The sequence below is a fragment of the Rhinolophus hipposideros genome, assembly GCF_964194185.1.
Source record: "Rhinolophus hipposideros genome assembly, chromosome: 6".
Taxonomy (NCBI): Eukaryota; Metazoa; Chordata; class Mammalia; order Chiroptera; family Rhinolophidae; genus Rhinolophus; species Rhinolophus hipposideros.
In genome coordinates, this window is record NC_138052.1 from 85,159,713 (window position 1) to 85,185,071 (window position 25,359).

General features: G+C 51.9%; 4 protein-coding genes across 15 annotated transcripts; 2 read left to right on the plus strand and 2 right to left on the minus strand.

Annotated features, from left to right (window-relative positions):
* Positions 1 to 131: 131 nt before the first annotated feature.
* ANKZF1 (ankyrin repeat and zinc finger peptidyl tRNA hydrolase 1) lies at positions 132 to 6,204 on the plus strand. 4 transcript variants are annotated; one of them, XM_081051292.1, is made up of 13 exons: positions 132 to 667; positions 1,435 to 1,547; positions 1,770 to 1,872; positions 1,986 to 2,179; positions 2,582 to 2,691; positions 2,782 to 2,929; positions 3,207 to 3,435; positions 3,618 to 3,767; positions 4,402 to 4,885; positions 5,034 to 5,145; positions 5,262 to 5,429; positions 5,562 to 5,647; positions 5,852 to 6,204. In XM_081051292.1, the coding sequence occupies exons 1-13, from the start codon at positions 520 to 522 to the stop codon at positions 5,973 to 5,975; spliced, it is 2,169 nt and encodes a 722-aa protein (XP_080907418.1). In that variant the 5' UTR covers positions 132 to 519; the 3' UTR covers positions 5,976 to 6,204. The 4 variants fall into 4 exon arrangements, with proteins under 4 accessions (XP_080907418.1, XP_080907419.1, XP_080907420.1 ...); XM_081051293.1 differs by having other exon boundaries at positions 2,785 to 2,929; XM_081051294.1 differs by lacking the exons at positions 1,770 to 1,872; positions 1,986 to 2,179 and having other exon boundaries at positions 134 to 667.
* On the minus strand, positions 4,263 to 16,383 carry GLB1L (galactosidase beta 1 like). 2 transcript variants are annotated; one of them, XM_081051297.1, is made up of 18 exons: positions 16,194 to 16,383; positions 14,782 to 14,908; positions 14,436 to 14,602; positions 14,032 to 14,182; positions 13,793 to 13,853; positions 9,544 to 9,638; positions 9,280 to 9,454; positions 9,133 to 9,191; positions 8,908 to 9,029; positions 8,760 to 8,800; positions 8,441 to 8,559; positions 8,060 to 8,134; positions 7,853 to 7,942; positions 7,598 to 7,711; positions 7,159 to 7,290; positions 6,717 to 6,932; positions 5,243 to 6,561; positions 4,263 to 5,150 (listed from the first exon to the last, which is right to left on the minus strand). In XM_081051297.1, exons 2-17 carry the CDS (start codon positions 14,848 to 14,850, stop codon positions 6,298 to 6,300), a joined length of 1,950 nt encoding a protein of 649 aa, XP_080907423.1. In that variant the 5' UTR covers positions 14,851 to 14,908; positions 16,194 to 16,383; the 3' UTR covers positions 4,263 to 5,150; positions 5,243 to 6,297. The 2 variants fall into 2 exon arrangements, with proteins under 2 accessions (XP_080907423.1, XP_080907422.1); XM_081051296.1 differs by having other exon boundaries at positions 14,782 to 14,866; positions 16,194 to 16,382.
* On the plus strand, positions 15,113 to 19,804 carry STK16 (serine/threonine kinase 16). 8 transcript variants are annotated; one of them, XM_081051300.1, is made up of 8 exons: positions 15,113 to 16,486; positions 16,828 to 17,016; positions 17,589 to 17,808; positions 18,067 to 18,200; positions 18,371 to 18,491; positions 18,619 to 18,714; positions 19,120 to 19,241; positions 19,356 to 19,804. In XM_081051300.1, the coding sequence occupies exons 2-8, from the start codon at positions 16,931 to 16,933 to the stop codon at positions 19,492 to 19,494; spliced, it is 918 nt and encodes a 305-aa protein (XP_080907426.1). In that variant the 5' UTR covers positions 15,113 to 16,486; positions 16,828 to 16,930; the 3' UTR covers positions 19,495 to 19,804. The 8 variants fall into 8 exon arrangements, with proteins under 8 accessions (XP_080907426.1, XP_080907431.1, XP_080907430.1 ...); XM_081051305.1 differs by having other exon boundaries at positions 15,935 to 16,486; positions 16,828 to 16,964; positions 17,674 to 17,808; XM_081051304.1 differs by lacking the exon at positions 18,619 to 18,714 and having other exon boundaries at positions 16,352 to 16,486; positions 19,356 to 19,799.
* An 817-nt stretch (positions 19,805 to 20,621) lies between these two features.
* LOC308498820 (tubulin alpha-4A chain) lies at positions 20,622 to 25,077 on the minus strand. The gene is made up of 4 exons (XM_081051509.1): positions 24,976 to 25,077; positions 22,942 to 23,164; positions 22,476 to 22,624; positions 20,622 to 22,224 (listed from the first exon to the last, which is right to left on the minus strand). The coding sequence occupies exons 1-4, from the start codon at positions 24,976 to 24,978 to the stop codon at positions 21,253 to 21,255; spliced, it is 1,347 nt and encodes a 448-aa protein (XP_080907635.1). The 5' UTR covers positions 24,979 to 25,077; the 3' UTR covers positions 20,622 to 21,252.
* Positions 25,078 to 25,359: the final 282 nt, after the last annotated feature.

Here is a 25,359-nt window from a genome sequence, read left to right on the forward strand (position 1 = left end):
ACGACCAATTCTCGGCTTCGGAGGTGGGACTAAAGGCTCAAGGCGGGTCTTGAACGGTCAGAGGACCAATAGGACGCTCTATGTGGGGCGGGGCTCAGTTGCGGGCGCCTGTTTGTCCTTTTCGCTGCTCCGTAGTGACGAGATGGTTGTGCTGTTGCAGAAATCGGGCTTGGGACTGTGGGCTTACTTGCGGGAGGCTCGGCTCTGGTGGACCTGTGGTGCAGCGTCTGAAGGCGGGGAGGAGTCCACACCGTTGAGTCATTGCTGGAGCTCATCGCACGGGTAACGAAGAGCGGCTGGTTGGGGAACCTCAGGGATTTTAACTCTGTTGGACTCGATTTGAGAGACGGCTGATGCCCCATTTCACTCTTGCTGTGGTCCGAGGCTGGGATAACGACTGGGACCAGCGTAAGGTTCCTCGCGGCGCCGGGCAGACCACGTCGGGCAAGCAGAAGACGCGGCAGGCGGATCTCGTCGGGGGGTGGGGGAGGACGCGTTTTCTTCCCGTTTGGCTCAGCGATGTCGCCGGATCCAGCTGCAGCCCAGGCTCCGGCGTCGGTCTCCCTGTTTGATCTCCACGCGGATGCTCCGGTCCTTGCGGGCCTAAGCCTGGTGAGCCACCTTTCCGGAGACACCCGGGCCCAGGCTCCGCGGACTTCCTGTCCAGGTATCGGGGAAGGTTTGGGATGGACTCACCAGGAACCCGACAGGGCTTCGGGGGCTCATTGCTCCTCCAGAAAACGGCCTTACTGGTATTCCCCAGCTTAGGAGCGCTTGAGGACATCTCGTTCCACGGGATAAAACTTATCTTAAATTCACTTGGTCGCTGGTTGTTTCTAGCACAGGCCCCTGAATTGCCTCCAAACAATTTTCTTGCCTTTGCTTATGTCTCCTCACACTAACACCACTGCCTACAAAAACATTTCAAAATTCCTATTTTTTTCAAAATCCCTAGATATAGTCCAAATTTAACTAGGTTCCTTGTTGCTGAATAGAAAATAATGTGTTATTTGGTTTTGTACAACTTTAGTTTGTGTCTGGCTATGTTTTTCTTGAACCTTTTTAAAACAAACTGCACACTGTAACTGGAAATGTCAGCTAAAAAAACTGGCATTTGAGAAGTGTTTTTTTGCAGAGTTAAAAATAATTTTAACCTTACCAAAATATTTTCTTCAAGATTCCTCTAAATCCCTTTGATTAGTTTAAATGCAGTGACTTAGAGTCATTTTACATGTCTTTCCAAAAGCATATTTATTGTATAAAGTGATCACTGTGCCATTTATTTCATGATTGCGTGACTGTAAATTCCTTGAATGCAGGATATGCCATCTCTTTCTTTTGTGTTTTCCTGTTTTGTATATCAAACACTGGATATAATTCCAGGTACTGTGAATTGGGCTCCTTTCCACCTCTAATTACCCTCCTCTTATTTAGGTTCAGGGAAGAGAGCAAGCCAGGAAAGGAAACCACTCCAGGGTCCTCTGGATATTTCAGGGAAGTTATATTGTTCAACCTGTGACCAGACCTTCCAGAATCACCAGGAACAGGTAAAAGGCCAGGTGCAGAACTAAATGGTGGAAGCAAAAGTATAATGGTGGGTGATGAGAGGTAGACAGCTGATTTGTCTTTAATTAATAAAGGTCCACGTTTTGACTAAGGCAGTTGGTATTACCCTGACATACTTCCTGGAGTTCTATTACTGGTCTTGGGTACCATAGCCAGGCTGGGGCATATTTCCCCATTCTGACTCCATCATTGTCTCCTCCCAGAGGGAACATTATAAGCTTGACTGGCATCGGTTTAACCTAAAGCAACGTCTCAAGGACAAGCCTCTCCTTTCTGCCTTGGACTTTGAAAAGCACAGCTCCACTGGTAGGAAACCTGTGTACGAGTAGGACATGGGGGTGAAGGAAGGCCCTACCTTAGGAGCTTGAGGAAAGGTCAAAAATGGGCCACCAAACTGGTGTATCTCATGTTGTTCTTAGGAGACCTTTCCAGCATCTCAGGATCAGAAGACTCAAACTCAGCCGGAGAGGAGGACTTGGAGATACTGGATGAGGAAAAGGCTGGGTTTGAGAAGCCTAACCAACCCCGAGGCTTCCACTCCCAACGAGTTCTTTTCCAAAATGCCCAGGGCCAGTTTCTTTATGCCTATCGCTGTGTCCTAGGCCCTTGCAAGGCAAGTGGCTTCACTGGTTGTGTGGTCAACACCAGCCTTTTGTACATTCAGCTTAGATTTCCCCTTAGCCCTGTCTGTTTCTCACTTCTTCCCTTCATTCCTATTGGGTATGGGTATCATGCTTGACAGCACAGTCTTGGATTGAAGTAGCCTGAACCTTGCACGGGTCAAACGTAATGAAATTAAGTTTGGAGACAGACCGATCTAGGTTTGGATTGTGGTTGTACCACTTGATCTTGACTACCTCTACAAGCCTCACATTTCCTTACTTGTAAAATAGAGACAAGTCTCAGGGTGGTTGTATTAAATGAGATAATGCATGTGAAACACTTAGCACTGGCGCTTGGTTTTTTACTCTCAGTGAATGTTACAGATATGTCTGTGCTGCTGCGTGTTGTTCAGGTGTCCCCAGAACCAGAACTGCTGCTCCAGAACCTGCAAAGTGGAGGTCCTAGACACTGCGTGGTGCTCATGGCTGCAGCTGGGCACTTTGCTGGCGCCATTTTCCAAGGGTGAGAGGGTGCTGCGTGGGCTAAGGATGGAATGGATCCTGTTCACCTGGGAGTACCAGGTTTCCAGTACTGAGTCTGTGTTGTCTACAGAAGAGAAGTGGTGACACATAAAACCTTTCACCGCTACACAGTACGGGCCAAGCGTGGCACAGCCCAGGGACTTCGTGATGCCAGGGGTGGGGTTTCTCGTTCTGCTGGAGCCAACCTGAGGCGCTACAATGAAGCCACACTATATAAGGTGAGTTAGGCATCCCAGACCTGGTGGGCCACTCATGCACATTTTTCCCTCAAATCATTAAATGTTACAATCAGGAGGTTAATTCTGTATCCTTCCACTCTTTACAATTTCTGGGTAGACAAAGGTAGAATAGGATGGATCCCCAGAAATCTTAGTCTTCTTACTCCATCTGTGTTAACTTCTACCTTTCACTCCCTATACGTGTGGGCCATTTTTTGTTTGGAGATTTAAAAATGACAAGTGAAGATACACAGGGCTGAGTTCCTCTCTTCTCTAGGATGTTCGTGACCTGCTGGCAGGGCCAGGCTGGGCTAAGGCGCTGGGGGAGGCTGGGACAATACTGCTGCGTGCCCCCCGTTCTGGCCGCTCCTTGTTCTTCGGAGGCCAAGGGGCACCCCTGCAACAGGGGGATCCCCGAATTTGGGATATCCCCCTCACTACCCGCAGACCCACCTTCAGAGAGTTACAGCGTGTGCACCATAAGCTGACCACCTTGCGTGTCTATGGTGAGCCTTTGATCCCGATCCCCAGACTCCCTAGACCTTCCTGTGCCTTCCAGCCCAAGCCCCAGGTTCTCATTTGGGCATCCAGACGATTTTCTAGCCCTGGGAATACAGCCCAATCACACCTTCATAGAGGCTGGCTTCTCCTTGGCTAAACTCGAGCATCATCTTTTGTTTTATGGCAGAAGAAGATCCCCGGGAGACAGTCAGGTTGGACTCACCTCAGACACACTGGAAGACAATGAGAGAGAGAAAGAAGGCTATCGAGGAAGAAAGAAAAGCCCCCGGTGATAAACATGAGGCATGGGGGCAGAATGAGGACTCTCCCAAACAGGGTTTGAGCACCATCTGTCAACTGTGTCTGTCCTGGAAATGCAGTAGCAAATCCCCTACTCTGACTTCCCTACTTATAGATTATATAAGGGCTTATATAATACAAACACCTTTATGCACATACACAGATCTGTTTATAATGTGGGTAGCAATCACTGAGACATGTTTGGTGACCTTTGCAAATCTCCTGTTACCACTTTTGTTCATTGATATATCCCAGTCCTCAGAAAGGTCTTAGCATGAAGGACACACTTGACCATTATTGCATGAATCTCACAGGATTTACCTGTCATATTGGATGCTAGGGCGCTTCACTGGCTGCAGACTCTTGGCCTGCACAGCTGTCACTGCTCCCATGCTTTCCTCTGTGTGCACCATCTGAGGACTGCTCATGGGGAGAGTCTAGAGATTCTTGTCCCTGCGTAGGTCCTTCCGGGCCTGTCCTTGTCTGAGCTGAGAACCTCATTTCTCTTGATGTGCTACTTGATCTTGGGTGACAAAATACAAATACTTAATTTATTTTCAAGATGATCTGGGTTATCTCTGTATCTACATTCTTATGCATCTGGGGCAGCCCACGTCCTTCCACCCTCTGCTTATTTTTCAGATAGATCTAACATGTAAATTTTTCCCTAGGTTCAGGGTCAGAGGAAGAGGATGGCTTCCAGGTGGAGTTGGAGCTAGTAGAATCGACACTGGGGACCCTGGATCTTCGGGAGTTTGAGGTACTGCCCAAGCGGAGGAGGAGAAGAAGGAATAAGAAGGAGAGAAGCCAAGATCTGGAAGCTGGGGCACATATGACCCTTCCTCAGCGACCTCAGGATGAGGCCTTCTCACTGTCAGCCCCGGCACAGGCAGCCCCGTTGGAGCCTTCCCCGGATGAGGCCAAGGCCCCTGGTCAGTCAGAGCTCTGGGATGTGCTGCTTGCTGCTTGCCGAGCTGGAGATGTTGGGATGCTGAAACTCCAGCTAGCTGCCAGCCCCACAGACCCTGAAGTTCTGTCTCTGCTCAGTGCGCCTTTGGGCTCCAGTGGCTTCACCCTCCTGCATGCAGCAGCTGCAGCTGGCAGAGGCTCAGTGGTTCGCCTGCTACTGGAGGCAGGTGCTGACCCCACCATCCAGTAAGTCTGCGTCCCCATGCCGAGCCCTTTAGGGTATAGAGAGGATGAGCTGAAGGTTAACATCGGCATTGGCTACTTGACTACTCTTGGTCTGGGTAGGTGGTAGTAGCAGATGCAGGAGGCAAATTGAACCCATTTTCACACCTAGGGACTCCCAGAGCCGGCCACCATATACTGTTGCAGCTGACAAATCAACACGTAATGAGTTCCGAAGGTTCATGGGGAAGAATCCAGATGTTTACGATTACAGCAAGGCTCAGGTCAGCTGGGAAAGGAAGAAGCAGCAGAGTGGGATGGCACCATAGATCCCTTCTACTTTCTTACAGTTTTACCAAGGATAGTTTGTATAGGTCTTACCTTCCTGGAAATCCTCCAGGTGCCAGGACCACTGACACCAGAAATGGAGGCTCAGCAGGCTACGCGGAAAAAGGAGCAGAAGGCAGCCCGGCGACAACGGGAGGAACAGCAGCGGATGCAGTGGGAGCAAGAGAAGAGGGAGCAAGAAGAGCAGCGGCAATTTGCTGCCCTCAGCGACAGAGAGAAGGTGAGGCCGGACGTTTCCCTTCCACAGGAGACTTCCTTAGAGGTCTGATCCCTTCTCAGTGTTCAACTGTCAATTCTTGGGTACCCTGTCCACCACTGGGGCCTGGTCCTTAACACATGCTCTTCCCCTCAGAGAGCTCTGGCTGCGGAGCGCCGGTTAGCTGCCCAGCTGGGAGCCCCTAGCCCTCAGATTCCCGACTCTGCAATTGGCAACGCTCGGTATGTGGAGGGGGCAGGGGTAATGTGTAGACCGTAACATCTGGGCAAGTAGAAAGAATGCTTACACAGAAGGGCTGTTGAGGAGATCTGAGAAGTTCTGTGACGCTTCGGAATGAAAACAGAAATGACAGGAGGAGGACCGGGGAGGACTTGGATTGGAAAGTTTCTGGGTACCTGTCCATCCATTTTTCTTCTCTTGTTCAGACGCTGCTGGACTTGTGGGACATCCCTCCAGGGCCTCACTCCCTTCCACTACTTTGACTTCTCTTTCTGCTCCACACGCTGCCTCCAGGATCATCGCTGTCGGGCTGGGAAGCCCTCTTCCTGATCTCTTACACCTCCACCTGGGGCCACGTCTGGGCCCCGAGAGGGCACATTCACACGGGCCCTAGGTTTCTTCTTCCCCATGAAACCAGAGTATTTGGAAGATTAGTGGGGGAGGGACGTTCAGGAACCAGGGCAAAGATAGGGCCACAGAGGTGTGTGGAGCTGGTACTGTCTCTGGAACTTTAATCACAATAAAGTTTGGCAAGGAAACTGCCCTTGTACTTACATTGAAGCCTTGTGACCTTTGGTTCCTTATGGTCACCGTGGCCAGCACCAGGGGATGCTGCCCACTCCATGTCCCAGGTCCAAGGGTTACCTTTCTTTCAGTGCCCACTTAACTCCATTGGTTCAGAGGCACTTTGTGTGTCAGCTGAGAGGGAATCTGTCTCATGTAAGGTGCTATTGAGGATAGGACTATCCAGAAATTGGATTTGGGGGTGGGGAGGCACATTTTCTAGTTCCAGCAACGTGATCTGATTGAGAGCTCCCCTAGCAAACAGCAGGGGTCTTGGTACGTAGAGGGTCTGTTGTGGCCCCCGCTTCGTCCAGTACCGGCCCAGGTTAAACCCATTGATCCAGACGTGGCCCTGGGGAGGGGGAGGAGAGAGGAGAGCGAACGGGCAGCTCTCGGGGGTGGGCTCACCCCTTCTGGGGATGGTGTGAGGAACAATGTTTCCCCTTCTTCCATGACTTTCCTCTCATCACCCCTCATCCCCACCCCAACCACCACCGTCAGTAATACCTTGGTCCATCCAGGTAGAAAGAGAAAGGTGTCCCCGCCTGAGTCTAAAATTGGAAATGTTGTGGAGTAGAAGGTGGGGCCAGAGGGAGTTTGAGGACGTGAACTTCTCAGCAATTGGAGGGGAAACCACCACTTCACAAGCTTGTCAACTTTCAGAGGGAACATCAGCCACTGAGTAAGGACTGTTTGTCCCAGAATTGGTGGCTCTAATAGGCCCTGTGAAAAAGGCAAGTGAAAATTCATTCAATAAGCTCTAAGGCCAAACTGTCCCTAATCAAGTCGAGATGCAATTAGTGGCACTGTCCAGGTCCCCACAAGCCGCCACTTTGCACCCTCACTCCTAAGGACATGGCTCTTGCTTATCTTCCATCGAGCCCCTATCTTTCCTACAGAGTTTGGTCAATAAGAGTATGGGGGCGAGGGGCAAGCAAAGCTAGCTCACCTTGAAGTCACTGTGGTTAGACCCGAAACTGAGCCTCCCCATGTTCTCCAGCAAGACATCCACTTTGGCCCCCACTTTCCCCGTCAAAAACAGCTTTTGTTTCATGTTTCGTTCCAAAACACCCTGAAACACCTGTGGATAAGAAGACCTAGATATGTAGGACAGGAAGGGCTCGGCCTCTAGCTCCTGGCCACCAAACAGGAAGTCACATTAGGGCACTTATTTGAAGGGCAAAGAGAATGTAGCCCACCTGTCAGTTACCCATCTTTTCTGGAGCCTTACCCTTAGTCAAACTCTTCCTTATCCCTTCTTATCCGTGGACCCCCTGCAAATGTGGGCAGGCGGGGGGAAAAGGTAGATACGGGGAACTTAAGGCTAAAGGGTGCTTAGGAAGAGAGGAAACGGGGGCTCACAAGGTAACCTGGAATTAGGCTCTTACCCCATCCACCATCACATAGGCACGGTCATGGACTCCATTGTTTGGCACCCAGAATTGTGTTGGCTCAAAAACAGTTTGGGTTAGATAGGTCCGGTACAACATAAAGCCACGGTCCTGGGTGTGGAAGAATGAGTACTTGAAATGAACTGAGCAATAAAAAAAGATACTGTGGGGAAGATGCGGAGCTTAGGGAACCTTTGGCTACAGCTCTTGAGGAATCTTGCCTTACCCACCAGATAGGGGGTTATGCCCTACCTGCTTGACAGCCTCAAAGGTCATTGGCAAGATTGAATGGATGGGCCCTTGGGGGCAGAGGAAGTACAGGAAATCCAGCAAATGTCCATCCTATTAGAATAAGGGAACAACATCAGAATGAAAAGGAAGTTTCAGAATAGAGGACAGGACAGAAGAGAGGGCTATTTAGAGAATAATAGGGTAGAATCAGAAGTGGGGGGAGCTTACCATGTGCAGGGTCAAAGGTCCGAGCATCATCTTGGGGCTGGGGGGAGGTAAAGGTCCCAAGGGAATTTCCTGGAACTGAGCCCAAATTCTCTCAGGAGCCATAGGAAAACCACACAAGCCCTACTCCAAACCCCTGGTGCAGGGTTCTTAACCTGGGGTCCAGGGAAGGGCTTCCGGGGTCCGGTAATTTTCACATACTTGTGTGTTATCTCCCCAGGTAGTCCCATTTGGGCAGGTGGGAAATGCTTTCACACTGTGCTCAGAGGGCTCTCTGGCCCAGACAACCACCACTGATCTCTGGGATACCTTCACAAATAATTTAGGCACTCCTCCCAATTAATATATAAAAAGCATTTGGCACCGGATAACGTGGTAGAGCACCTGGCTGATGACATTTCGAAGAGCAAAAAGCTTAGGTGTGGGATCCCCTGCTTCAGATATTGGTGCGTCGTAGTCATAGCTGGTAGTAATGGGAAGGAAGTGTCCCTTCTCATCAGCACCTGTAGTAGAATCCATTTAATTAATTGAATGTGTCTTTCAGATTATAGATACTAAGCAAAGAAATTCATGCAGAGGATTTTGCCATCAGAGGGGGCAGTGGTGGCCATATCCAGCTTCTAGACATCGTAATCTATCCAGCCCTCAGAGTCTAGCTCCTTGCTACACCCCTGCTTCAGTCCCAGGGACCATCTGGACTCACCATTCCAGTATCCAAAATTGGTACCTCCATGGAACATGTACCTGAAGTGGGGGAGGATGGGGGAAAAGTATAAGCTGACCCACTGAATCTTAACTCTCATCCCCATCACCCAGTGATAGATGCATGTTGACCCCATGCCTCCAGTTACATGTTCACACTGGCTCCCAACTCTAGCATGTTCTTTAGTCCTTTGGTTACAGCTGGAATGGACCGTGTGGAGTGATTATGGCCCCAGTAATCCAGCCAGCCTGTGTAGTACTCAGAGTTCACCTAGAATGAGAAGTGAAAGGAGCCATGGGTGAAATGGGAATCGAGCGCGACCCATTCCCAACCCTGACTCCGGCACTCATTGCCCTCCCTTCTGACTCCTCACCAGTGGCCCGTGGGGTTCGTACTTCCTTTGCAGGGCAAAGATTTTGGTCATGTTGTCGGCTGCCGAGAGGAGGCAAAGGTGAGAGATAAACATCACAGAAGAGGCGCCCCTTCCCCAGACCCCACCCCTAACCCTCACTCAGGAGACCTGGGCCAAAGTCCACGGTGGTATACAGTCCCTCGAGGGAGCCACATGTGAGTCCTTCAGGCCCGTCCGTGGTAAAGAGCAGTATCTGGTCTCCTAGGAATGCACGGAAGAGCCCAGCCAGGTGCCTCATGTAGCTGACGTCGCAGGCCCTGTAGCTACCATATTCATTCTCCACCTGCGGGGGGAAGCACACGGAGCTCAGCCATGAGTCAGAGAAGATTAAGGACCCCCCCTGCCCCTGCCCAGGGAACTTTCCACTTGTACCTGAATGCTAATGATGTTGCCCCCGTTGTGGTAGAGCCCTGGATATATCTTGGGCAACAAGACCTTGAACCAGGCATCCACTGCGGCAAGGAAGTCTAAAGGAAGGAGCGGAGCGCTGCTCATGAGGGCCCCATCACCCCCACAGCCCCCGCCTCAGGCATCAATGCTAGCAGCTTCAGCACTGCCCGATCTCCGGGCTGCAGTTTGCATCCCACTGTCCGCAAGTAATCTGGGAAGCAGTGACTTGTCAGAGGAAGCTCTCTGCCCTCAACCCTGAGCACCTGTCTATTGGCATGGCAAGAACGTTTAAGCATAGGAAAGCTTAAAGCAGTGTTTCTTGTCAATTTCATTTTTTAAATGTAAGAAAAATACGAAACATCTTACGGAGCTATTATTATGTAATCAATATACTCGTATACTTGAGATGGCTATGAAGTAGTACTGGAATTCACAGAAATGTAGAATGGCGGACCTGCACCCGGCTGTAAGCGACAGGCATTGTATTCGGTATCATGCCTTAAATTCTCAACCTGTTTGTGATTTGTTGATTCATCCTCAGGTCTTCACGCATGTTATCAGTTCTGTCTGACACTTTCTCCCCTCCCTCCTTTACTTAGCCAACTCCAACTCAGGCAGCTCTTATATTTCACTTCCTCAAGAAGGCCTTTGATATCCTAGATTAGGGTAGGTCCCCGTTACACGCTCTCATATCACCTCATACTTCTCTCTCAAGCATATAACCAATTAAAATTAAGCATTTCTTTCTGTAACTGTTTCCTGTTGGTCTTCCCCACTAATGAGCAGGAACTCTGTCAAGTTCTCTTTCTTTGTCCCTATCGTTGAGGACAATGCCTAGCAGATAGCAGACTCTCAAAGGTGGATTTGATGAAAGATACCTTGGAGGATATTTTTGTATTCTTAAAACATTTAAGTCCTTTTATAGTTTGTGTCCACGTTTTACTGCCTTCTTTAATCCAAGCATACATTAAATCTCATTCAACAAATATTTATGACTGCTGACTATCCACCAAGCACTGTTTTAGGTGTTAGTGATGTAGGACAGGACAAAATAGACAAAAATCTCTGCCAGTGTGGAATTTCCTTTCCAGCAAGGGAGGCAGACAATAAATGGGTAAAATACATAGTGAGTGAATGCCTAGGAGAAAAAATAAAGCAGGGAAGGAAGATATAGGAAGATATAAAGTGGTGGGGTGGGGGAGCTTCCATTTTAGAGGGTGGCCCAGGGAAGACCTCACTGAGAAGGCGGTTTTGCAAGAAGCTAGAGGGAGCACCACATGCCTGCTGGCTTTGGAGAACAGCAATGAGAAGAATAGATGTCAGAGAGGTGGCTAGGCCAATTACATAGGACCGCGACCATTGTAAGGAATCTATGGTTCATATTCTCATCAGATGAGAACCTATTGGAGAGGTTTAAGCAGAGAAATGACATGATCTAATAGATATTTAAATATATTTAAACAGGATCACACCGGCTGCTGGATTGAGAATAGATTGCATGGGGGAGGGACAAAGAAGGGAAATTAGTTGGGAAGCTACTAAAATAATCCAGCTGAGAGGTGGTTTGGACGAGGGTGGTGGCAGTGGAGGTGATGAAAAGTAGGTGAATATAGTATGTTTTGAGGGTAAAGTGGACAGGATTTTCTGATGGATTGAATGTGGCATGTGATAGGCATGAAGAATTATACCACAGTGTTCAGTCTGATCAGTTGGGAAATACTGTTGCCATTAACTCAGATGGGGAGAAACCAGGAGCTTAGTTGTATCTTATTTAGATCTCCAAATGCAGAAATCAAGTAGGTAGTTTGATATATAGTTTTTGGAGGCGAAAGGAAGGTCCTGACTGGAGATACATATTTCAGTCATCAGCTATTAGATGGAATTTAAAGTCATGTAAATGGATGAGACCATCCAGTGCGTGAACACAGAAAAGAGAAGCGTCCAAGGACTGAGCCCTGAAACACTCGAGCATTTAGCAGAAAGGGAAATGGAGAAGAATCAATAAGAGACTGAGGAATGGTCAGAAAGACTGTGGGGAAAAGGGCAAAGACCAGGTAAGTGTGGCATCATGAAAGCCAAGAGAAGAATAGAAGAATATATTTCAAAAGACAGAGTGATCAGCTGTGCTGAAAGCTGCTGACTGGTCAAAGAGGGTGAGGCCTTAGAAATCATCATGGATTTCACAGTGAAGAGGTCACTGGTTTTCTTGAGAAAAACAGAGATTGCATGTTGGTATTCCATTAATACTTTATCATTTTAAATGTATCTCATAGTCAGCTGAGTTTGAGTAATGCCAAAAGCATGAAGCTCTCCAGCACCCTAAGAAGTGAAACAGCACCTGGAGAGCCCTCGGCAGATATAAAGCATTTATCAGAGTGATCTTTTTAAAAGGTATAAATCAGAGAAAATTATTCCTTTGCTCTAATGACTTCCTGTTTGCACCTGAAATGAAATCCAAACTCTGAAATATTGGGCACCTCAGAGTTTAATCTTGAGTTCTCATCTTGTCTTTCTCTACACTCTTTTCCCAGGTGATGTCTCAGTACCCATGGATTTAAGTGCCACATTTAGACTGATGACTCCCAAATTTATATCTTTAAATTAGACCTCGCCCTAAGATCCACACTCATACATCCCATTGCTTACTTAATATCCTCACTGAGTGTGACGTGATAAAAAAATATTTTTTTTCCGCTTCTCCCCCCTCCCCCACCCCCACTTCGGTTCAAGCCGTTGTTTCTCAGTCTAGCTGTGTAGGACACAGCTCCCTGGCCCATGCTGGTATTATGAGCCTTGCGCTCTCCCCATGGCTGAGGCAGTCGGTCACCGGTCGTCGGTCAGCCATTCACAGCAGCCCATGGCAGCTCTCGCCAGCTGCCTGCTGCTCACAATGGCTGCCGGCCACTTACGCTGGCCACTGGCTGCTCATGGCAGCACGCGGCAGCACGCAGCAGTTCACGCTGACCAGCTGCTCACGACAGCCCAGCACCAGGGAGAGTGTTGTTCACAATCTTAGCTGTAGAGGGTGCAGCTCACTAGCACATGTGGGAATCGAACCAGCAACCTCAGCGTTAGGAACACGGCTCTCCAACCACCTGAGCCACCAGGCCGGCCTAAAAAGAATTTAACATGACCAAAACAGAACCATTTTCTCCCCCAAAATTGTTCCTTTGCCATCCCTGGTCTTCTCTTTCACCTGTTGGTAAATGGCCATTGTGAACAAAGAGAAGAACAGATGTCAGGGAGGTGACTGGGCCAATTAAGTAGGACCTAATAGATAATTTAAGGAACAGTTCATATTCTGAATGAGATGGAACCACCATCTTGACTGGCCAAAACCTTCATTCCTTTCTTTCCAGACCTACTCCCCTTACCCCCACGCCTACCCTTTCCATTTAAATTTATCAACAAGGCCTGGTGATTTTATCTCAGTTCTGCCCTCTTCTTTCCATTGTCAACACTATCACCTCAGTCTAGGAGCCATCATCTCTCTCAACTACAGGCATAGTCTCCCAATTGGTTTCTCCACTTCCACCCTTACTCCCCTCAATCCATTCTCCACATCCAGGCTAAACTAATCTGAAAACAAATCAGATCATCTCACATCTCTGGTTAAACTCTCTCAAAGACTCTACCGCGCTAAGAGTAAAATGCAACCCCCCTTACAATGGCCTACAAGGCCCCGCAGCAATGGTCCCTATTTCCAATTTCACATCACACTACTCTCTCCCTTACCCACTATGCTCCAGCCATGCTGGTCTCAACAGTGCCATGTTCTTTCCCATTTTTTGGCCTCAGAATATACCACCCCTCTACCTGGTCATTCTTATCTCACTCTTCATATCACCAGAGTTTTCCCTTCCCTAGAGTCAACTGAATATTATATTTTCAGAAAAGCCTTTCCTGACCTCCCTACCTAAAAGAGGCCTTCTCTGTTATTCATTATGTCAACTCCTTGTCCATTTTCTTATGTGGTATTTTTATAGATTGCAATAATATTGCAGGTTTTGTTTTTTTTAAAAAAAAATCTATTTCTTCCACTATATGATAAGCTCCATTGCACGGGATCTGGGTCTGTCTGATCCTCAGTTTCTAGAATCCTGCTGGGCATGAAGGAAACACTGAATAAATATTTGAATGATTTGGGAGTGGTCTCTTTTGTTTTGGGTACCCAAATGATCCATTTTGTCATTGTTTGCTTTTTCTGTGTTAAATTTTTGTCCCAACTCACCTGGATCTGAGGTTCTCAGATGAATATTGGGTTTACGAAGCAACCAGGCTGGGAGACCCCCCTAAGACAAACACAAAGACCACAAAGAAGCATGTAGGTTTTGTTGTCTGGGAGTGGAGTAGGGGCAGTAAGAAGGGAGGAAGTTGGGTACAGTGCTGAAAGTGACCCTAGAGTGTCGGCAGGGAGTAGCCTAGGAACTCTGGGTGGCTTTCATTCTATCCCCTCTCCAACTAACTCACCATATCCCATTCTGCACAGATGTAAGGTCCTGGTCTCAGTATGACCAACAGATTCGCTATAGTTGCCTCATTCAGAAATGCAATGAGATCCCGGCTGCCATTAAAGTTATAGACCCCAGGCTCTGGCTCATGGTAGTTCCAGGGTACATAACTGAGAAAGGAAGAGGTTAACAGGGCCCAAGGCAGGCAATGGGGGAGATGCCCAGGAGGCTTAAGAGCTCAGGTCTTGCAGGGTTATCTCCAGGAAGGAGGTCCTGGCCCACCTTTTCCCTCCCTGGCCTGGAAGCCCTGGAGCTCTAACCCCTCATGATACTCCCCCAGTCTTCTTGTCCCAACATCCTTCTGAAGAGGGTGGCAAGAAGAGTAAATCCCACCCCTCCGTGGCTCTCTTGAGCACTTCTTACAGCTGAACGGCGTTGAGGCCACTCATTCGCATCTTGAAAAGCCGATCTGCCCAAAGCACCCGTGGTACCCGGAAGTAGTGCAGGCTGCCAGATATGTAGCGGAACGGAACCCCATCCAGGAGGAATCTGTCATGATCCCGATCCACTACGAACGACCGAGTATCTGCCTGCAAAGGGAGGGACCGTGCTCAACAGAGGTCTGGAGTTGGAGGGCGGGGGTCCGCGGCTGCCAAGAGCAGAGGAGTTGGAACTAGCCCTGCCCACTGTTTTGTTGTTTTCACTTTCTCTCTTAAGCCAGACCTAGCCTCGCCGCACCCAGCCGGCTGGTTCAATCCTCTTATCTTACCTGGGGCAGCAGCAGCGTCAGGAGCGGCAGCAGCAGGGAGGGAAGGCAGAGCCGCTTCTTGGGAACCATGGCGCTTACAGGTCTCCTATAGTCAGAGACGGCAGTCCAACTGTCACGTGGTGGATTCCTGGGAGGGAGTCTCAGCGAGCAAGGAGGGGCGGAGACCACTCCAAATTGCCAAGCGATTAGCCTGGACTTTGTCTCCCGCTACTCTACTAATTTGTAAAATCCTCTACATCTTTTTTTTTTTTTAATCCTCTACATCTTGAACCAGCTCCATCAGCGTCTCCTGGGAGCTTGTTAGAAATGCTGAATCTCAGGTCCTACCTCAGACCTATAGAATCAGAATTTGTATTTCAACAAGATTCCCAGGTGATCCTGAGCATGTTCAAGATTGAGAAGCAGTGCTCTACTAGACTGAGCTTCCAAAGGCCTGAGAGTGCCTTGTCTACCACATCCTCAGCTTCTAGCTGTGGGCGGCACATAGCTGGTTAAATCTAGATGAATGTCAGAACCAGGGCTCTAAAACAGGTTCAGAACCAAGGGAAACTTAGGAAGATCTTCCCACTGATGTGAAGGGGGTGGGGACAGGTTATAAAAGGGATCTTTTTCCTGGAGAGCCCTATTTCAATAGAAAAAAGACAGTCAAGGGCATGCCACCTTCTTTGGATGTACACCCCTTTTCAATTTTTCCCTGCCTCCCTGGGCAATTGAACAAAGAAAAGGACACTTCTTGACTAAAGATCAAATCCTTCAGCTGCTGCTGGGCACAGCTGCTTCGTGCCAAGGCTTGGGAATTTGTGGATTTCCATTACTCCTGGCTTCACAGTCCCAAGCCTGGGATGTGAGAACCAGGGTAATAATAATTTGTATTAATATAATTAGTATTGTTTATTGACACTTACTAGGGGCTACGCGTCAGATATTGTGCAAGGCACTTTACATATCATTTAATCTTCAAAAAACTCCCTAAGGTAGATAATTACAATTTTCATTTTGCAGATGAGGAAATTGAGGGACAGAAATGTTACGTAGCTTGTCCAAGGTTACACAACTAGTTGAGGGAGCTTGGATTTGAAGTAGTCGGTCTGGCCTCACAGTTCACGTACTTAACCTTAGGTACTAGCATATGTATTTTGCAGTTAGGGAACATGAGACTCCGAGAGATTAAATAACATGTCCGAGGCCACACAGCTAGTAGGCTATGAAGGCCGGGTTTAGACCCTCGTCTGCTTCGAGAGCCTGAACTCAACCAGTGAGACTACGGATACAGGCCAGCGTCCCCAAGGTTGTACTGACCAGAGCTCCCCGGGGCCAGGCGGCCAGCACCCGGCCCTCGCTGCGGCCTCCCACCCACCCCGGGCGGGACTGTACTCGGCCACCCAGCGCCCCGGAGGTGTGAGGCCTCCTACCTCCGGCATTGGGAAATGGCGGCCCTGGGGGCCTCGGGCCGAGCCCGGCTTTGCTCCCCCTCGGCGTAGGTGCCTGCGTCCGGCCGCCTACTGAAGGCCAGGTGAGGACCCTCCACCCGGCTCCTAGGACCGGTCCTCCCGCAGGTCTAGCCCGCCCCACCCCCGTCGGTTCCTCGCCCCCACGTCGTCCGGAAGCAAGGCGGTTGCTAAGATACCAGGGGCCGTTAAGCCGGCGCGCAATGATGATGAAACCACCGCTTCCGGTCCCGGGCGCTTCTCGCCGCCCGAGCCAGGTCAGTGGGGAAGCCGGGCTGGCTCTTTACGCGCCGAGGCCCGGGGTGGGCTCTGCGAGGGATGCGCCCGAGCCTCGCAGCCCCTCGGAACTGCCCTGTGCCCCGCCTGTGCGGCCCCACGGGCGTGGGAGCCCGAGCCGCTGAAAGGTGGAGGAAGCGGTCCGGTGGTCGCTGCGTGGCCTGAGGCTTCGGAGGCCCCCGATCGCAGCCTGCCTGGAGCTGGTGTCGCCAGGGCCCGTGTTCTCTGGGTTCCGAGACCTGGGCCCGAGCTCCCCCCATGGGTACTTCCGTGGTCGGCTGGGTTGTGCCCGACGCGCGACCTGCTGTTGTTTTCCTTCCAGTATGACCCGCTGGGCCCCCAGCGCGTGGCCTGGAAGAGCGCGCTCCCCCTGGAGAACCCTTTGGCAGCCGGAGTCCGCCCTTGAGGAGGATGACTGAGACACTATGGGCCACGCGCTGTGTGTCTGCTCTCGGGGAAGTGTCGTCATTGACAATAAACGCTACCTCTTCATCCAGAAACTGGGGGAGGGGTGAGTGTTTGGAAAGAACTAGTCCCCAGGGTGGCGGGGATTGAGGACAGCAGTGTGACTTGGTAGGGGCACAAAGATTTTATCCTTAACCTATCCTTGAACTCACCTGACAGAGCCTAATGCCAGGCTAGTCAAGAGAATAGGTTCGGAAGCCAAGCCTCCTAGATCCACCTTGTCTGACCTTGATAAGACATGGTATCTTCATCTGCGTAGTGGAGATAACTACGGTCTTGCCTCACTGACGGAGCTGTGAGGGTTAAATGGGAAAATACACGTAAGATGCCTCGCCAGTGCCTGGTTCACAGCACTTGATACGAGTTGACTTGTTTAATGTTTATTACGCATCTGTCATGTGCAGAGCGGTGGATTATGATCGTAGAACCTCCAAGATTATTATGTCCCAGCTCTTGAGCTTAACGTGTAATGATCTGCAGACTTCTCTCAGAGCGACATCTTGGGAGGGTTTCCAGTAAATGGGAAAGACACCCTCGTCTTCTCCCCCAGGGAATTCCTCTGGGTCCAAGCGGTGTGGGAGATGACCATGGCCCTTCACTGACCCCTTTGGCCCACAGTGGGTTCAGCTATGTGGACCTAGTGGAGGGCTTACATGATGGACACTTCTACGCCCTGAAGCGAATCCTGTGTCACGAACAGCAGGACCGGGAGGAAGCCCAGCGTGAAGCAGACATGCATCGCCTCTTCCATCACCCCAACATCCTTCGCCTCGTGGCTTATTGTCTGAGGGAGCGGGGCACTAAACATGAAGCCTGGCTGCTGCTGCCTTTCTTCAAGGTCAGAAAGTCTCCTGGCTACGGAGGGGTTTGCAACAGAGTCACCCACCAAGAGCTGTGTGAGCAGTCAAGTATGTTAGGAAGCGGAGGCCATGGCCTGGGTTTGACCACTTCGGATTTGGGGTTTAGAGGAATCCAGGGGGACTGTGGGGTATGAGGTGTGTGTAGTGGAAATGTTGATAGGCTTTTGACATGAAGCGATCGCACTCGGGGAGCAGAGGCTCAGAAAACACCAGCTGTGGGGATACTTGTGTTGCAGAGAGGTACGCTGTGGAATGAGATAGAAAGACTGAAAGACAAAGGCAACTTCTTGACCGAAGATCAAATTCTTCAGCTGCTGCTGGGTATTTGCAGAGGACTTGAAGCCATTCATGCCCAGGGTTATGCCCACAGGTCAGTGGGGGGCAGGGGCCTGTGTACTTTCTGGGGCAGAAAGGAAGAGCCCCACCAAGAAAATGAGGTCTGCTCTCCTCCCAAGGGACAGCCTCCAGGATTCTTTTGCCCCCTGGGATTCCAGCCTCCCTGTCTAGGGATGCTCATGGGTCATTTCTACTTGCCAACAGGGACCTGAAGCCCACCAATATCTTGCTTGGAGATGAGGGGCAGCCAATTTTAATGGACTTGGGTTCCATGAATCAAGCATGCATCCATGTGGAGGGTTCCCGCCAGGCTCTGGCCCTGCAGGTAAGAGAGTCTCTAGGTTCCTTTGCCCACCTGTTCCCCAACCCTGACCCCTTCTGGTGCATGCCCCACTTTGGTCACATGACCATGAGCTATGCCCCACTTTTGAGCTCTGGGGCCACTGTTCCAGGACTGGGCAGCCCAGCGGTGCACCATCTCCTACCGGGCCCCGGAGCTCTTCTCTGTGCAGAGCCACTGTGTCATCGATGAGCGGACTGATGTCTGGGTGAGGAGCATGTGGGTGGGGAGGAATGCTGCTCTGTACCTACTGTGGAGTAGAGGAGCAGGTCTTTGGTTTCTAGTGCGTGGGGCCCCCGGAACCATGTGTGTCCCCATCCCCCTCGACTTCCTTCCTGGGAACTGTCACTGACACTGTACTCAATTGCTCAGGAAGTGGTATAACCCTGCCCTTTGAACAGGGTTGGGACAGCTAAGTCAGGGCTGAAGGCGGTGGCTAAGTAAGGGGTGTAGAGGCCTCCCGCTAACTGGCACTTTCTCTGGGCCCTGCTGGTGTCATGTGGCTATTGGCATACTCCTTTTAGCTCATGTAGACTCATTTCACTACAGAATTAAGAGAAGAGATATCACCTCCACTGGTCCCCTTCCATGGAATAACTTAAGTTCTGCTCAGTCCCTAGGCTGTGTGCTATATGCCATGATGTTTGGGGAAGGCCCTTATGACATGGTGTTCCAGAAGGGTGACAGTGTAGCCCTTGCTGTACAGAACCAACTCAGCATCCCAGAAAGTCCCAGGTGAGCAATAGAAGGGGCACAAAGCATTTCAGATTCTCCTTGACATTAGCAGAGGTGGAGCCTTGGCGTGGGGGATGGGTGCCCCCCCATCACCCTGCCCTCCTCTCTCCACAGGCATTCTTCAGCATTGCGGCAGCTGCTGGCCTCCATGATGACTGTGGACCCCCACCAGCGCCCTCACATTCCTCTTCTCCTCAGTCAGTTGGAGGCACTGCAACCCCCAGCTCCAGGCCAGCATACTACCCAAATCTGAACAAACCAGTAGCCACATTGAGAAGGTGGCCCCTGTGCCTTGGAAAGAGGGCCCCGTCCCTCACTGGAATCTCTGTCTTTTCTATCCAGGCCTGTTCTCTTGTAGTTGGGGGCAGGGGGGCTGGGGAGGGTTAGCTCAGTCTTCTGTCTGATGGGATGGGTGAGGGTCGGGGGATTGGGAAAGGGAAACTGATCAAATCTGGTAAAGGCTCTGAACAGGACTGCTGAGCTTACATCATGGTCTGCCTCCAAATCTGGGAGCAGGAGAATGTGTAAATAGAATAAAGTGAAAACACCTTGGTGTGGATCTTAGTCTCATTGTTCCTGGAATGAGAGAAGAGGCGCAAGGGGCCCAAAGCCTGGTTGCCTTTTCCAAGGGAACGACCGGGAAGAAGAGGGACTGGCGTAGAGTCAGGAATGGTGTGACTTCATTCCACATCCGAAGGCAGGAATCCTTACCTCAGATATGGCTGGTTGGCAGGGGGCTGTTCTTCTGGCTTGTCTTAGTCAAACACTTAAAGCTGCTCTGGCTTGAGTGGGCTTCTATGCCAAGAACTGGCACCAGGGCCCCCTAGTCACATTACATTCAACTTGTTCTTTCTTCCCTTCATCCTCTGCGGTGGGTAGCTTAGAGCAGCCCAGCCGGTTTGCCAGGCAAGGGTGGAGACACCTGAGGAAGCTTTGGGACAGCTACTTAACAGGTCTCCCAGCCTCAGCCTGAGGGCAAAGGGAGTGGAGGTGGTAGCCATTTTGGCCCAGTCTCTCCCAGGCGGTTCTAGCTCATGCACGGTTAATGATTAATGAGACCAGTGTGGTATGGCAGTATCCAGCTGCCACTTCCTGCCTACTCTGCTGAGTAAACAGGGGCCCTGCCTTAGCTGGGCTTAAAACCTGTTCCCCAAGGAAGGGCACTGTGTCCCTGAATCACAGGGACGGGAGGCAAGAGCAGGGTTGGCATCTCTTGCTCCTGAGATTGAAGCTTCTTCCCCCAACCATGCCCACCCCCACATGCTGACGTCAGTATGGGTCCTGGGGTGCCTATTAGCAAAATTGAAATTTTCCCCAGGGCCCTGGCAGGAGGCTCCTACCAGCTAGCGCAGAGGCTGAGGCCAGAAAGAAAGCACAAACAGAGGGGAAACGACCTGACTTTTAATGGCACATCCCTAGGCCCCTGCAGAGCAGCAAAACAGACAGTAAGCTATGCAAAGCTGCTGGGAGGTGCAGTAACACAAACAACTCCAGGACATGGCCCTTGTTCCCTCCCATCCCCCAAGCTTATGACTAGGCTCCATGCCCAGGAACTCTGGGCCACCTCAGCCCTCATAATGCACAGAGGTGCCTGGGCCAAGCCTTGCTTCCAGAGTTGGTGAATGCAGAAGCAACAGGAAAAACAGTAGTAGTCTAACTCAAATACAGAAACTGCTGGACTTAAACTACTTGGAAAGGAAATGAAGACGCCTATCCTTCAATAGCTTGTGGTGGACAGACAGGTCCAGGATTTGGTCCTCATTTCCTCCCTATCCTGGGCGTCCCCAGGATCTTACATCAAAGTCCCTGGGGTCACGTGTCCTGGGCCTGGCAAGGACCCGTTGGCAGGTCTCGCCTTCAGCATGGAAGGGAAAGGGTCATAAGCAGCAAATAGTGAGGGCAGCAGCAGAAGCTCAAGCACTCACAGAGGGAACAAGAAACCGTGCAAGGAGACTGTTTATTTCAAAAGGATTTTGCAATAAACACAGTGAGTGGGCTCCAGGCAGCTGTTCTATTCTTCTCCCTCATCCTCATCCTCATAGGAGTCGATGCCTACTTCCTCATAATCCTTCTCCAGGGCAGCCATATCCTCCCGGGCCTCGGAGAACTCACCCTCCTCCATGCCCTCGCCCACATACCAATGCACAAACGCCCTCTTGGCATACATCAGGTCGAACTTGTGGTCCAGGCGGGCCCAGGCCTCGGCAATGGCGGTTGTGTTGCTCAGCATACACACAGCACGCTGCACCTTGGCCAGGTCACCCCCGGGCACCACAGTGGGCGGCTGGTAGTTGATACCAACCTTGAAGCCCGTGGGACACCAGTCCACAAATTGAATACTGCGCTTGGTCTTGATGGCAGCAATGGCGGCGTTGACATCCTTGGGCACCACGTCTCCACGGTACAGCAGGCAGCAGGCCATGTACTTGCCATGACGGGGATCGCACTTCACCATCTGGTTGGCAGGCTCGAAGCAGGAATTGGTGATCTCGGCCACCGACAGCTGCTCGTGGTAGGCCTTCTCGGCAGAGATGACGGGCGCGTAGGTGGCCAGGGGGAAGTGGATGCGGGGGTAGGGCACCAGGTTGGTCTGGAACTCTGTCAGGTCCACGTTGAGGGCCCCGTCGAAGCGCAGGGAGGCTGTGATGGAAGAGACGATCTGGCTGATGAGGCGGTTGAGGTTGGTGTAGGTGGGGCGCTCGATGTCCAGGTTGCGACGGCAGATGTCATAGATGGCTTCGTTGTCCACCATGAAGGCACAGTCTGAGTGCTCCAGGGTGGTGTGGGTGGTCAGGATGGAGTTGTAGGGCTCGACCACGGCTGTGGACACCTGGGGGGCTGGGTAGATGGAGAACTCCAGCTTGGATTTCTTGCCGTAGTCAACAGAGAGCCGCTCCATCAAGAGCGAGGTGAAGCCGGAGCCGGTGCCGCCCCCAAAGCTGTGGAAGACCAGGAAGCCCTGAAGTCCTGTGCACTGGTCAGACTGAAAGGCAAGAAAAAGAAAGAGCAATGTAGGTGGGGGAAGGGCCTGAGTAAGTCTGTATTCTGGCTCCACAAAAGCCTAAAATATCTCAGGAGCCAGGACAGAGACGAATGAGGAGTCCATATCAGCAGCACGTTCCGGTGACCCCTCTGGTGACAAGCAGAGATGACCCCTGAAATGGATCTGAAAAACAATGTTCCTGACGGTTACCATCGTCTCATACCCCCCGGCCTTCCATGCCGGACTCTCACCAGCTTGCGGATCCGGTCCAGTACGGGATCAATGATCTCCTTGCCGATGGTATAGTGACCGCGGGCATAGTTGTTCGCGGCGTCCTCTTTCCCAGTGATGAGCTGCTCTGGGTGGAAGAGCTGCCGATAGGGGCCATTTCGGATCTCATCTGGAAGGGCAGAAACCACATCGTTAGGGCCCAAACCACAAGGCTGTGCTCAGCAGGGACCTCCCTCCCTCCCGCAGGGTGGTAGCTGCAGTCAGATGTGTGGAAGAGTCCGTCCTTCTGCCAGTCTGAGATACCAGTGTGTGAGAGAAACCCAGATGTGCTGCCCAGGCCAGCCTGCGATTAGCTTGCCTTCTTTACATTCAAACAGGGAGAAGAGTTTTCAGGGCCAGGAAAGCCAGGTCTAGACACCCTCTCGCCAGAGAGAAGGTTAGAGTCTCTCTCCACTCCGCTCAATTCCACCCCGTTTTCCCTCTCACCAATTACAGTGGGCTCCAAATCCACAAACACTGCCCGGGGCACGTGCTTTCCAGCGCCGGTTTCACAGAAGAAGGTGGTAAAGGAGTCATCCCCTCCACCAATGGTCTTGTCACTGGGCATCTGCCCGTCAGGCTGAATGCCATGTTCCAGACAGTAGAGCTCCCAGCAGGCATTGCCCATCTGGACACCTGCCTGCCCCACGTGGACTGAGATGCATTCACGCTGAGGGATAAAGAGAGGGGAGAGCATAAGCCCCACATCCATAGGTCCTCACCTCATAAGCCTTTCTCTCACCCTATCACCTACCAGCTAGGATGACTCAGTTGGCAAAAGTGGAGGCTTGGGGTTGGACAGAGGTCAGAAGAGGCTGGGAGCCTGCCCAGGCTCCCCTGCATAGGACTCCCCAACAGGGGGCACCCAGTAGGGCAGGCCAGCCCCTTAGCCTACTTCTCCATGGGGACCTTGTCAAGTGAGAGCTGCGGCTCCACAGGACTCAGACACATTCATAGGACACTCAGGGAGGATGGAGAGGGCAAGTGCCTATGAGACAGACAAGACACTGCGGTAACTGAGACAAAAACAAGAGACTTTCCAGCTGTTCCCCATTCCTACTCCCACAAACCCAGCTTCTCAAGAGCCTAACGAGGGACAGAAGGTTTTCCAGAGCCCTTGAGTTTATAGCCAGGGCCTCCCCCCACTCGATTAACTCTTTGCTTTGAGTATGAACAACTGGAATTTCGTACCATCCTCTCCCCCTTTCTTTCCTGTGGGCTGCAGAGTTGTTTCCGCCTTCCAGTCTGGCACCAACCGACCACACTGCCATCAGGATGCCCTCTCCCCCACCTTTAAATCCCATCTGGCTCTAGGGATCAATCCCATCTGTCTCCTCTCCCCACCTCCACCCCCGCGCTCTGCACGTCTTTACCACCTTCATCCAAGGCGACAGCCCTCAGGGAAATAGCAAAGATAATGCTAGTGAGCGCAGAGGGCAGGTGCAGGCGAAAGGGTTGTGAGCACTGGGGCATTCGCTGCCCTGGGCTCGTCCCTGCCAGTCTGAAAGTAACCCCTGAAGCGCCAAAGTGGTGCAGCGCCGGGCCTGCGCGGCTTCCCTTCCCAACACCGAAATGGCGGGGTGACGGTTTCCAAATACTCAGAAAAGGAAGCGGAACCTGTGGCGAGGCCCCAGAGGTAACGCGCCTTGCCCTTAGCCGGATGAGCGCCATCCTGCACTCCGGCCTTGAATTCGCCGCCGCCCGCCCCCCACCACCCCCGCTCCTTTCCAGTTACATGCCAGCGGAAAGCGAAGATTGGATTTCGGCCCCCGTTCTCGGGCTATAAATACCACCCCCCCTACACACACCTCTTCCCCCTCCCCCCAACCTGGCCTTGGCCCGCGCTCTCGCTCAGTGACAGCTGTCTCTGCCCGTCCGCGCACCCCGGCTCGGGCTGGAGAGGGGCTGGCTCGCCTCACGAGACCGAACCCCATTCCCGCCACCCCTGGTGCCTTCGAAGCGGGATGCTGAGTCACGGGGAGGGGTGAGAGTAGGAGGGATGTACACACAGTCGGAGGAAAAGGGGATGCTGAACCAAGTAACCTGATCCCCTTCCACCTTCTGGCGCCAAGTACGTGTTCGGTCAGTTCCAGGGAGCGGGTGGGGGGAGGACAGGGGCAATGGGCAGCCAAGCGGGTCTCCCTAGCCCGCGAAAAGGACTGGGCGCGGGACCGCACAACTCCCCTAAGGAGGGTTAAGGCACAAACGCTTGGTGGAGCTGGGGGGATTTCCAGGAGGACTCTTCTATGTTAGTGAAGAATCCCACTGTACCCCAGCCCCCTACCCCAGCCTTTGAAAGTGGACAACACGGCTCGGCCAAAGTCACTAGGACAGGGTGGGGGTGGGGGTGATGCAAACACCCTTGCACCTCCTCGAGACCAGGAACGCCAGATAAAGGGCCCCGAATATGCCGAAAGGAAGCGTCCCCGAAAGAGAGGGGCAATTAGGGGACGGGCTCCGCCCCGGTGGGGCTGCACTCACCATGGTGAGTCCTGGCGGTGGGTCTCACTTAGAGTCCGCGTGACGGGTCTCAGTGAGAAGTGCGCTAGCTGCAGTGCCGCACCGCTCTTATATGAGGGGGGCGGGGCCGAGCGCCAGGCTCGCCCACTAGAAGCTGGGCGGCCTGGAGGCCACGCCTCCCGAGGGGTAGGCGGCTCCGAGGGGTGGGGCCAGAGACGGTACCTTCCCCGCGCGTGGCCGGGGTCTCTCACCTGTCGGACGTGTGTTAGGAGAAGCAGGCCGGGCTTTAACCCCACGCTCCCGGTTTTGAACCCATACTTTGGGATCTCGAGCGCTGCTGCACCGACGCAGGACGCGGTGCTAGGGCGCGTCTCGCCTGCACCTGCGTCATGGGGTCGCCGGTCA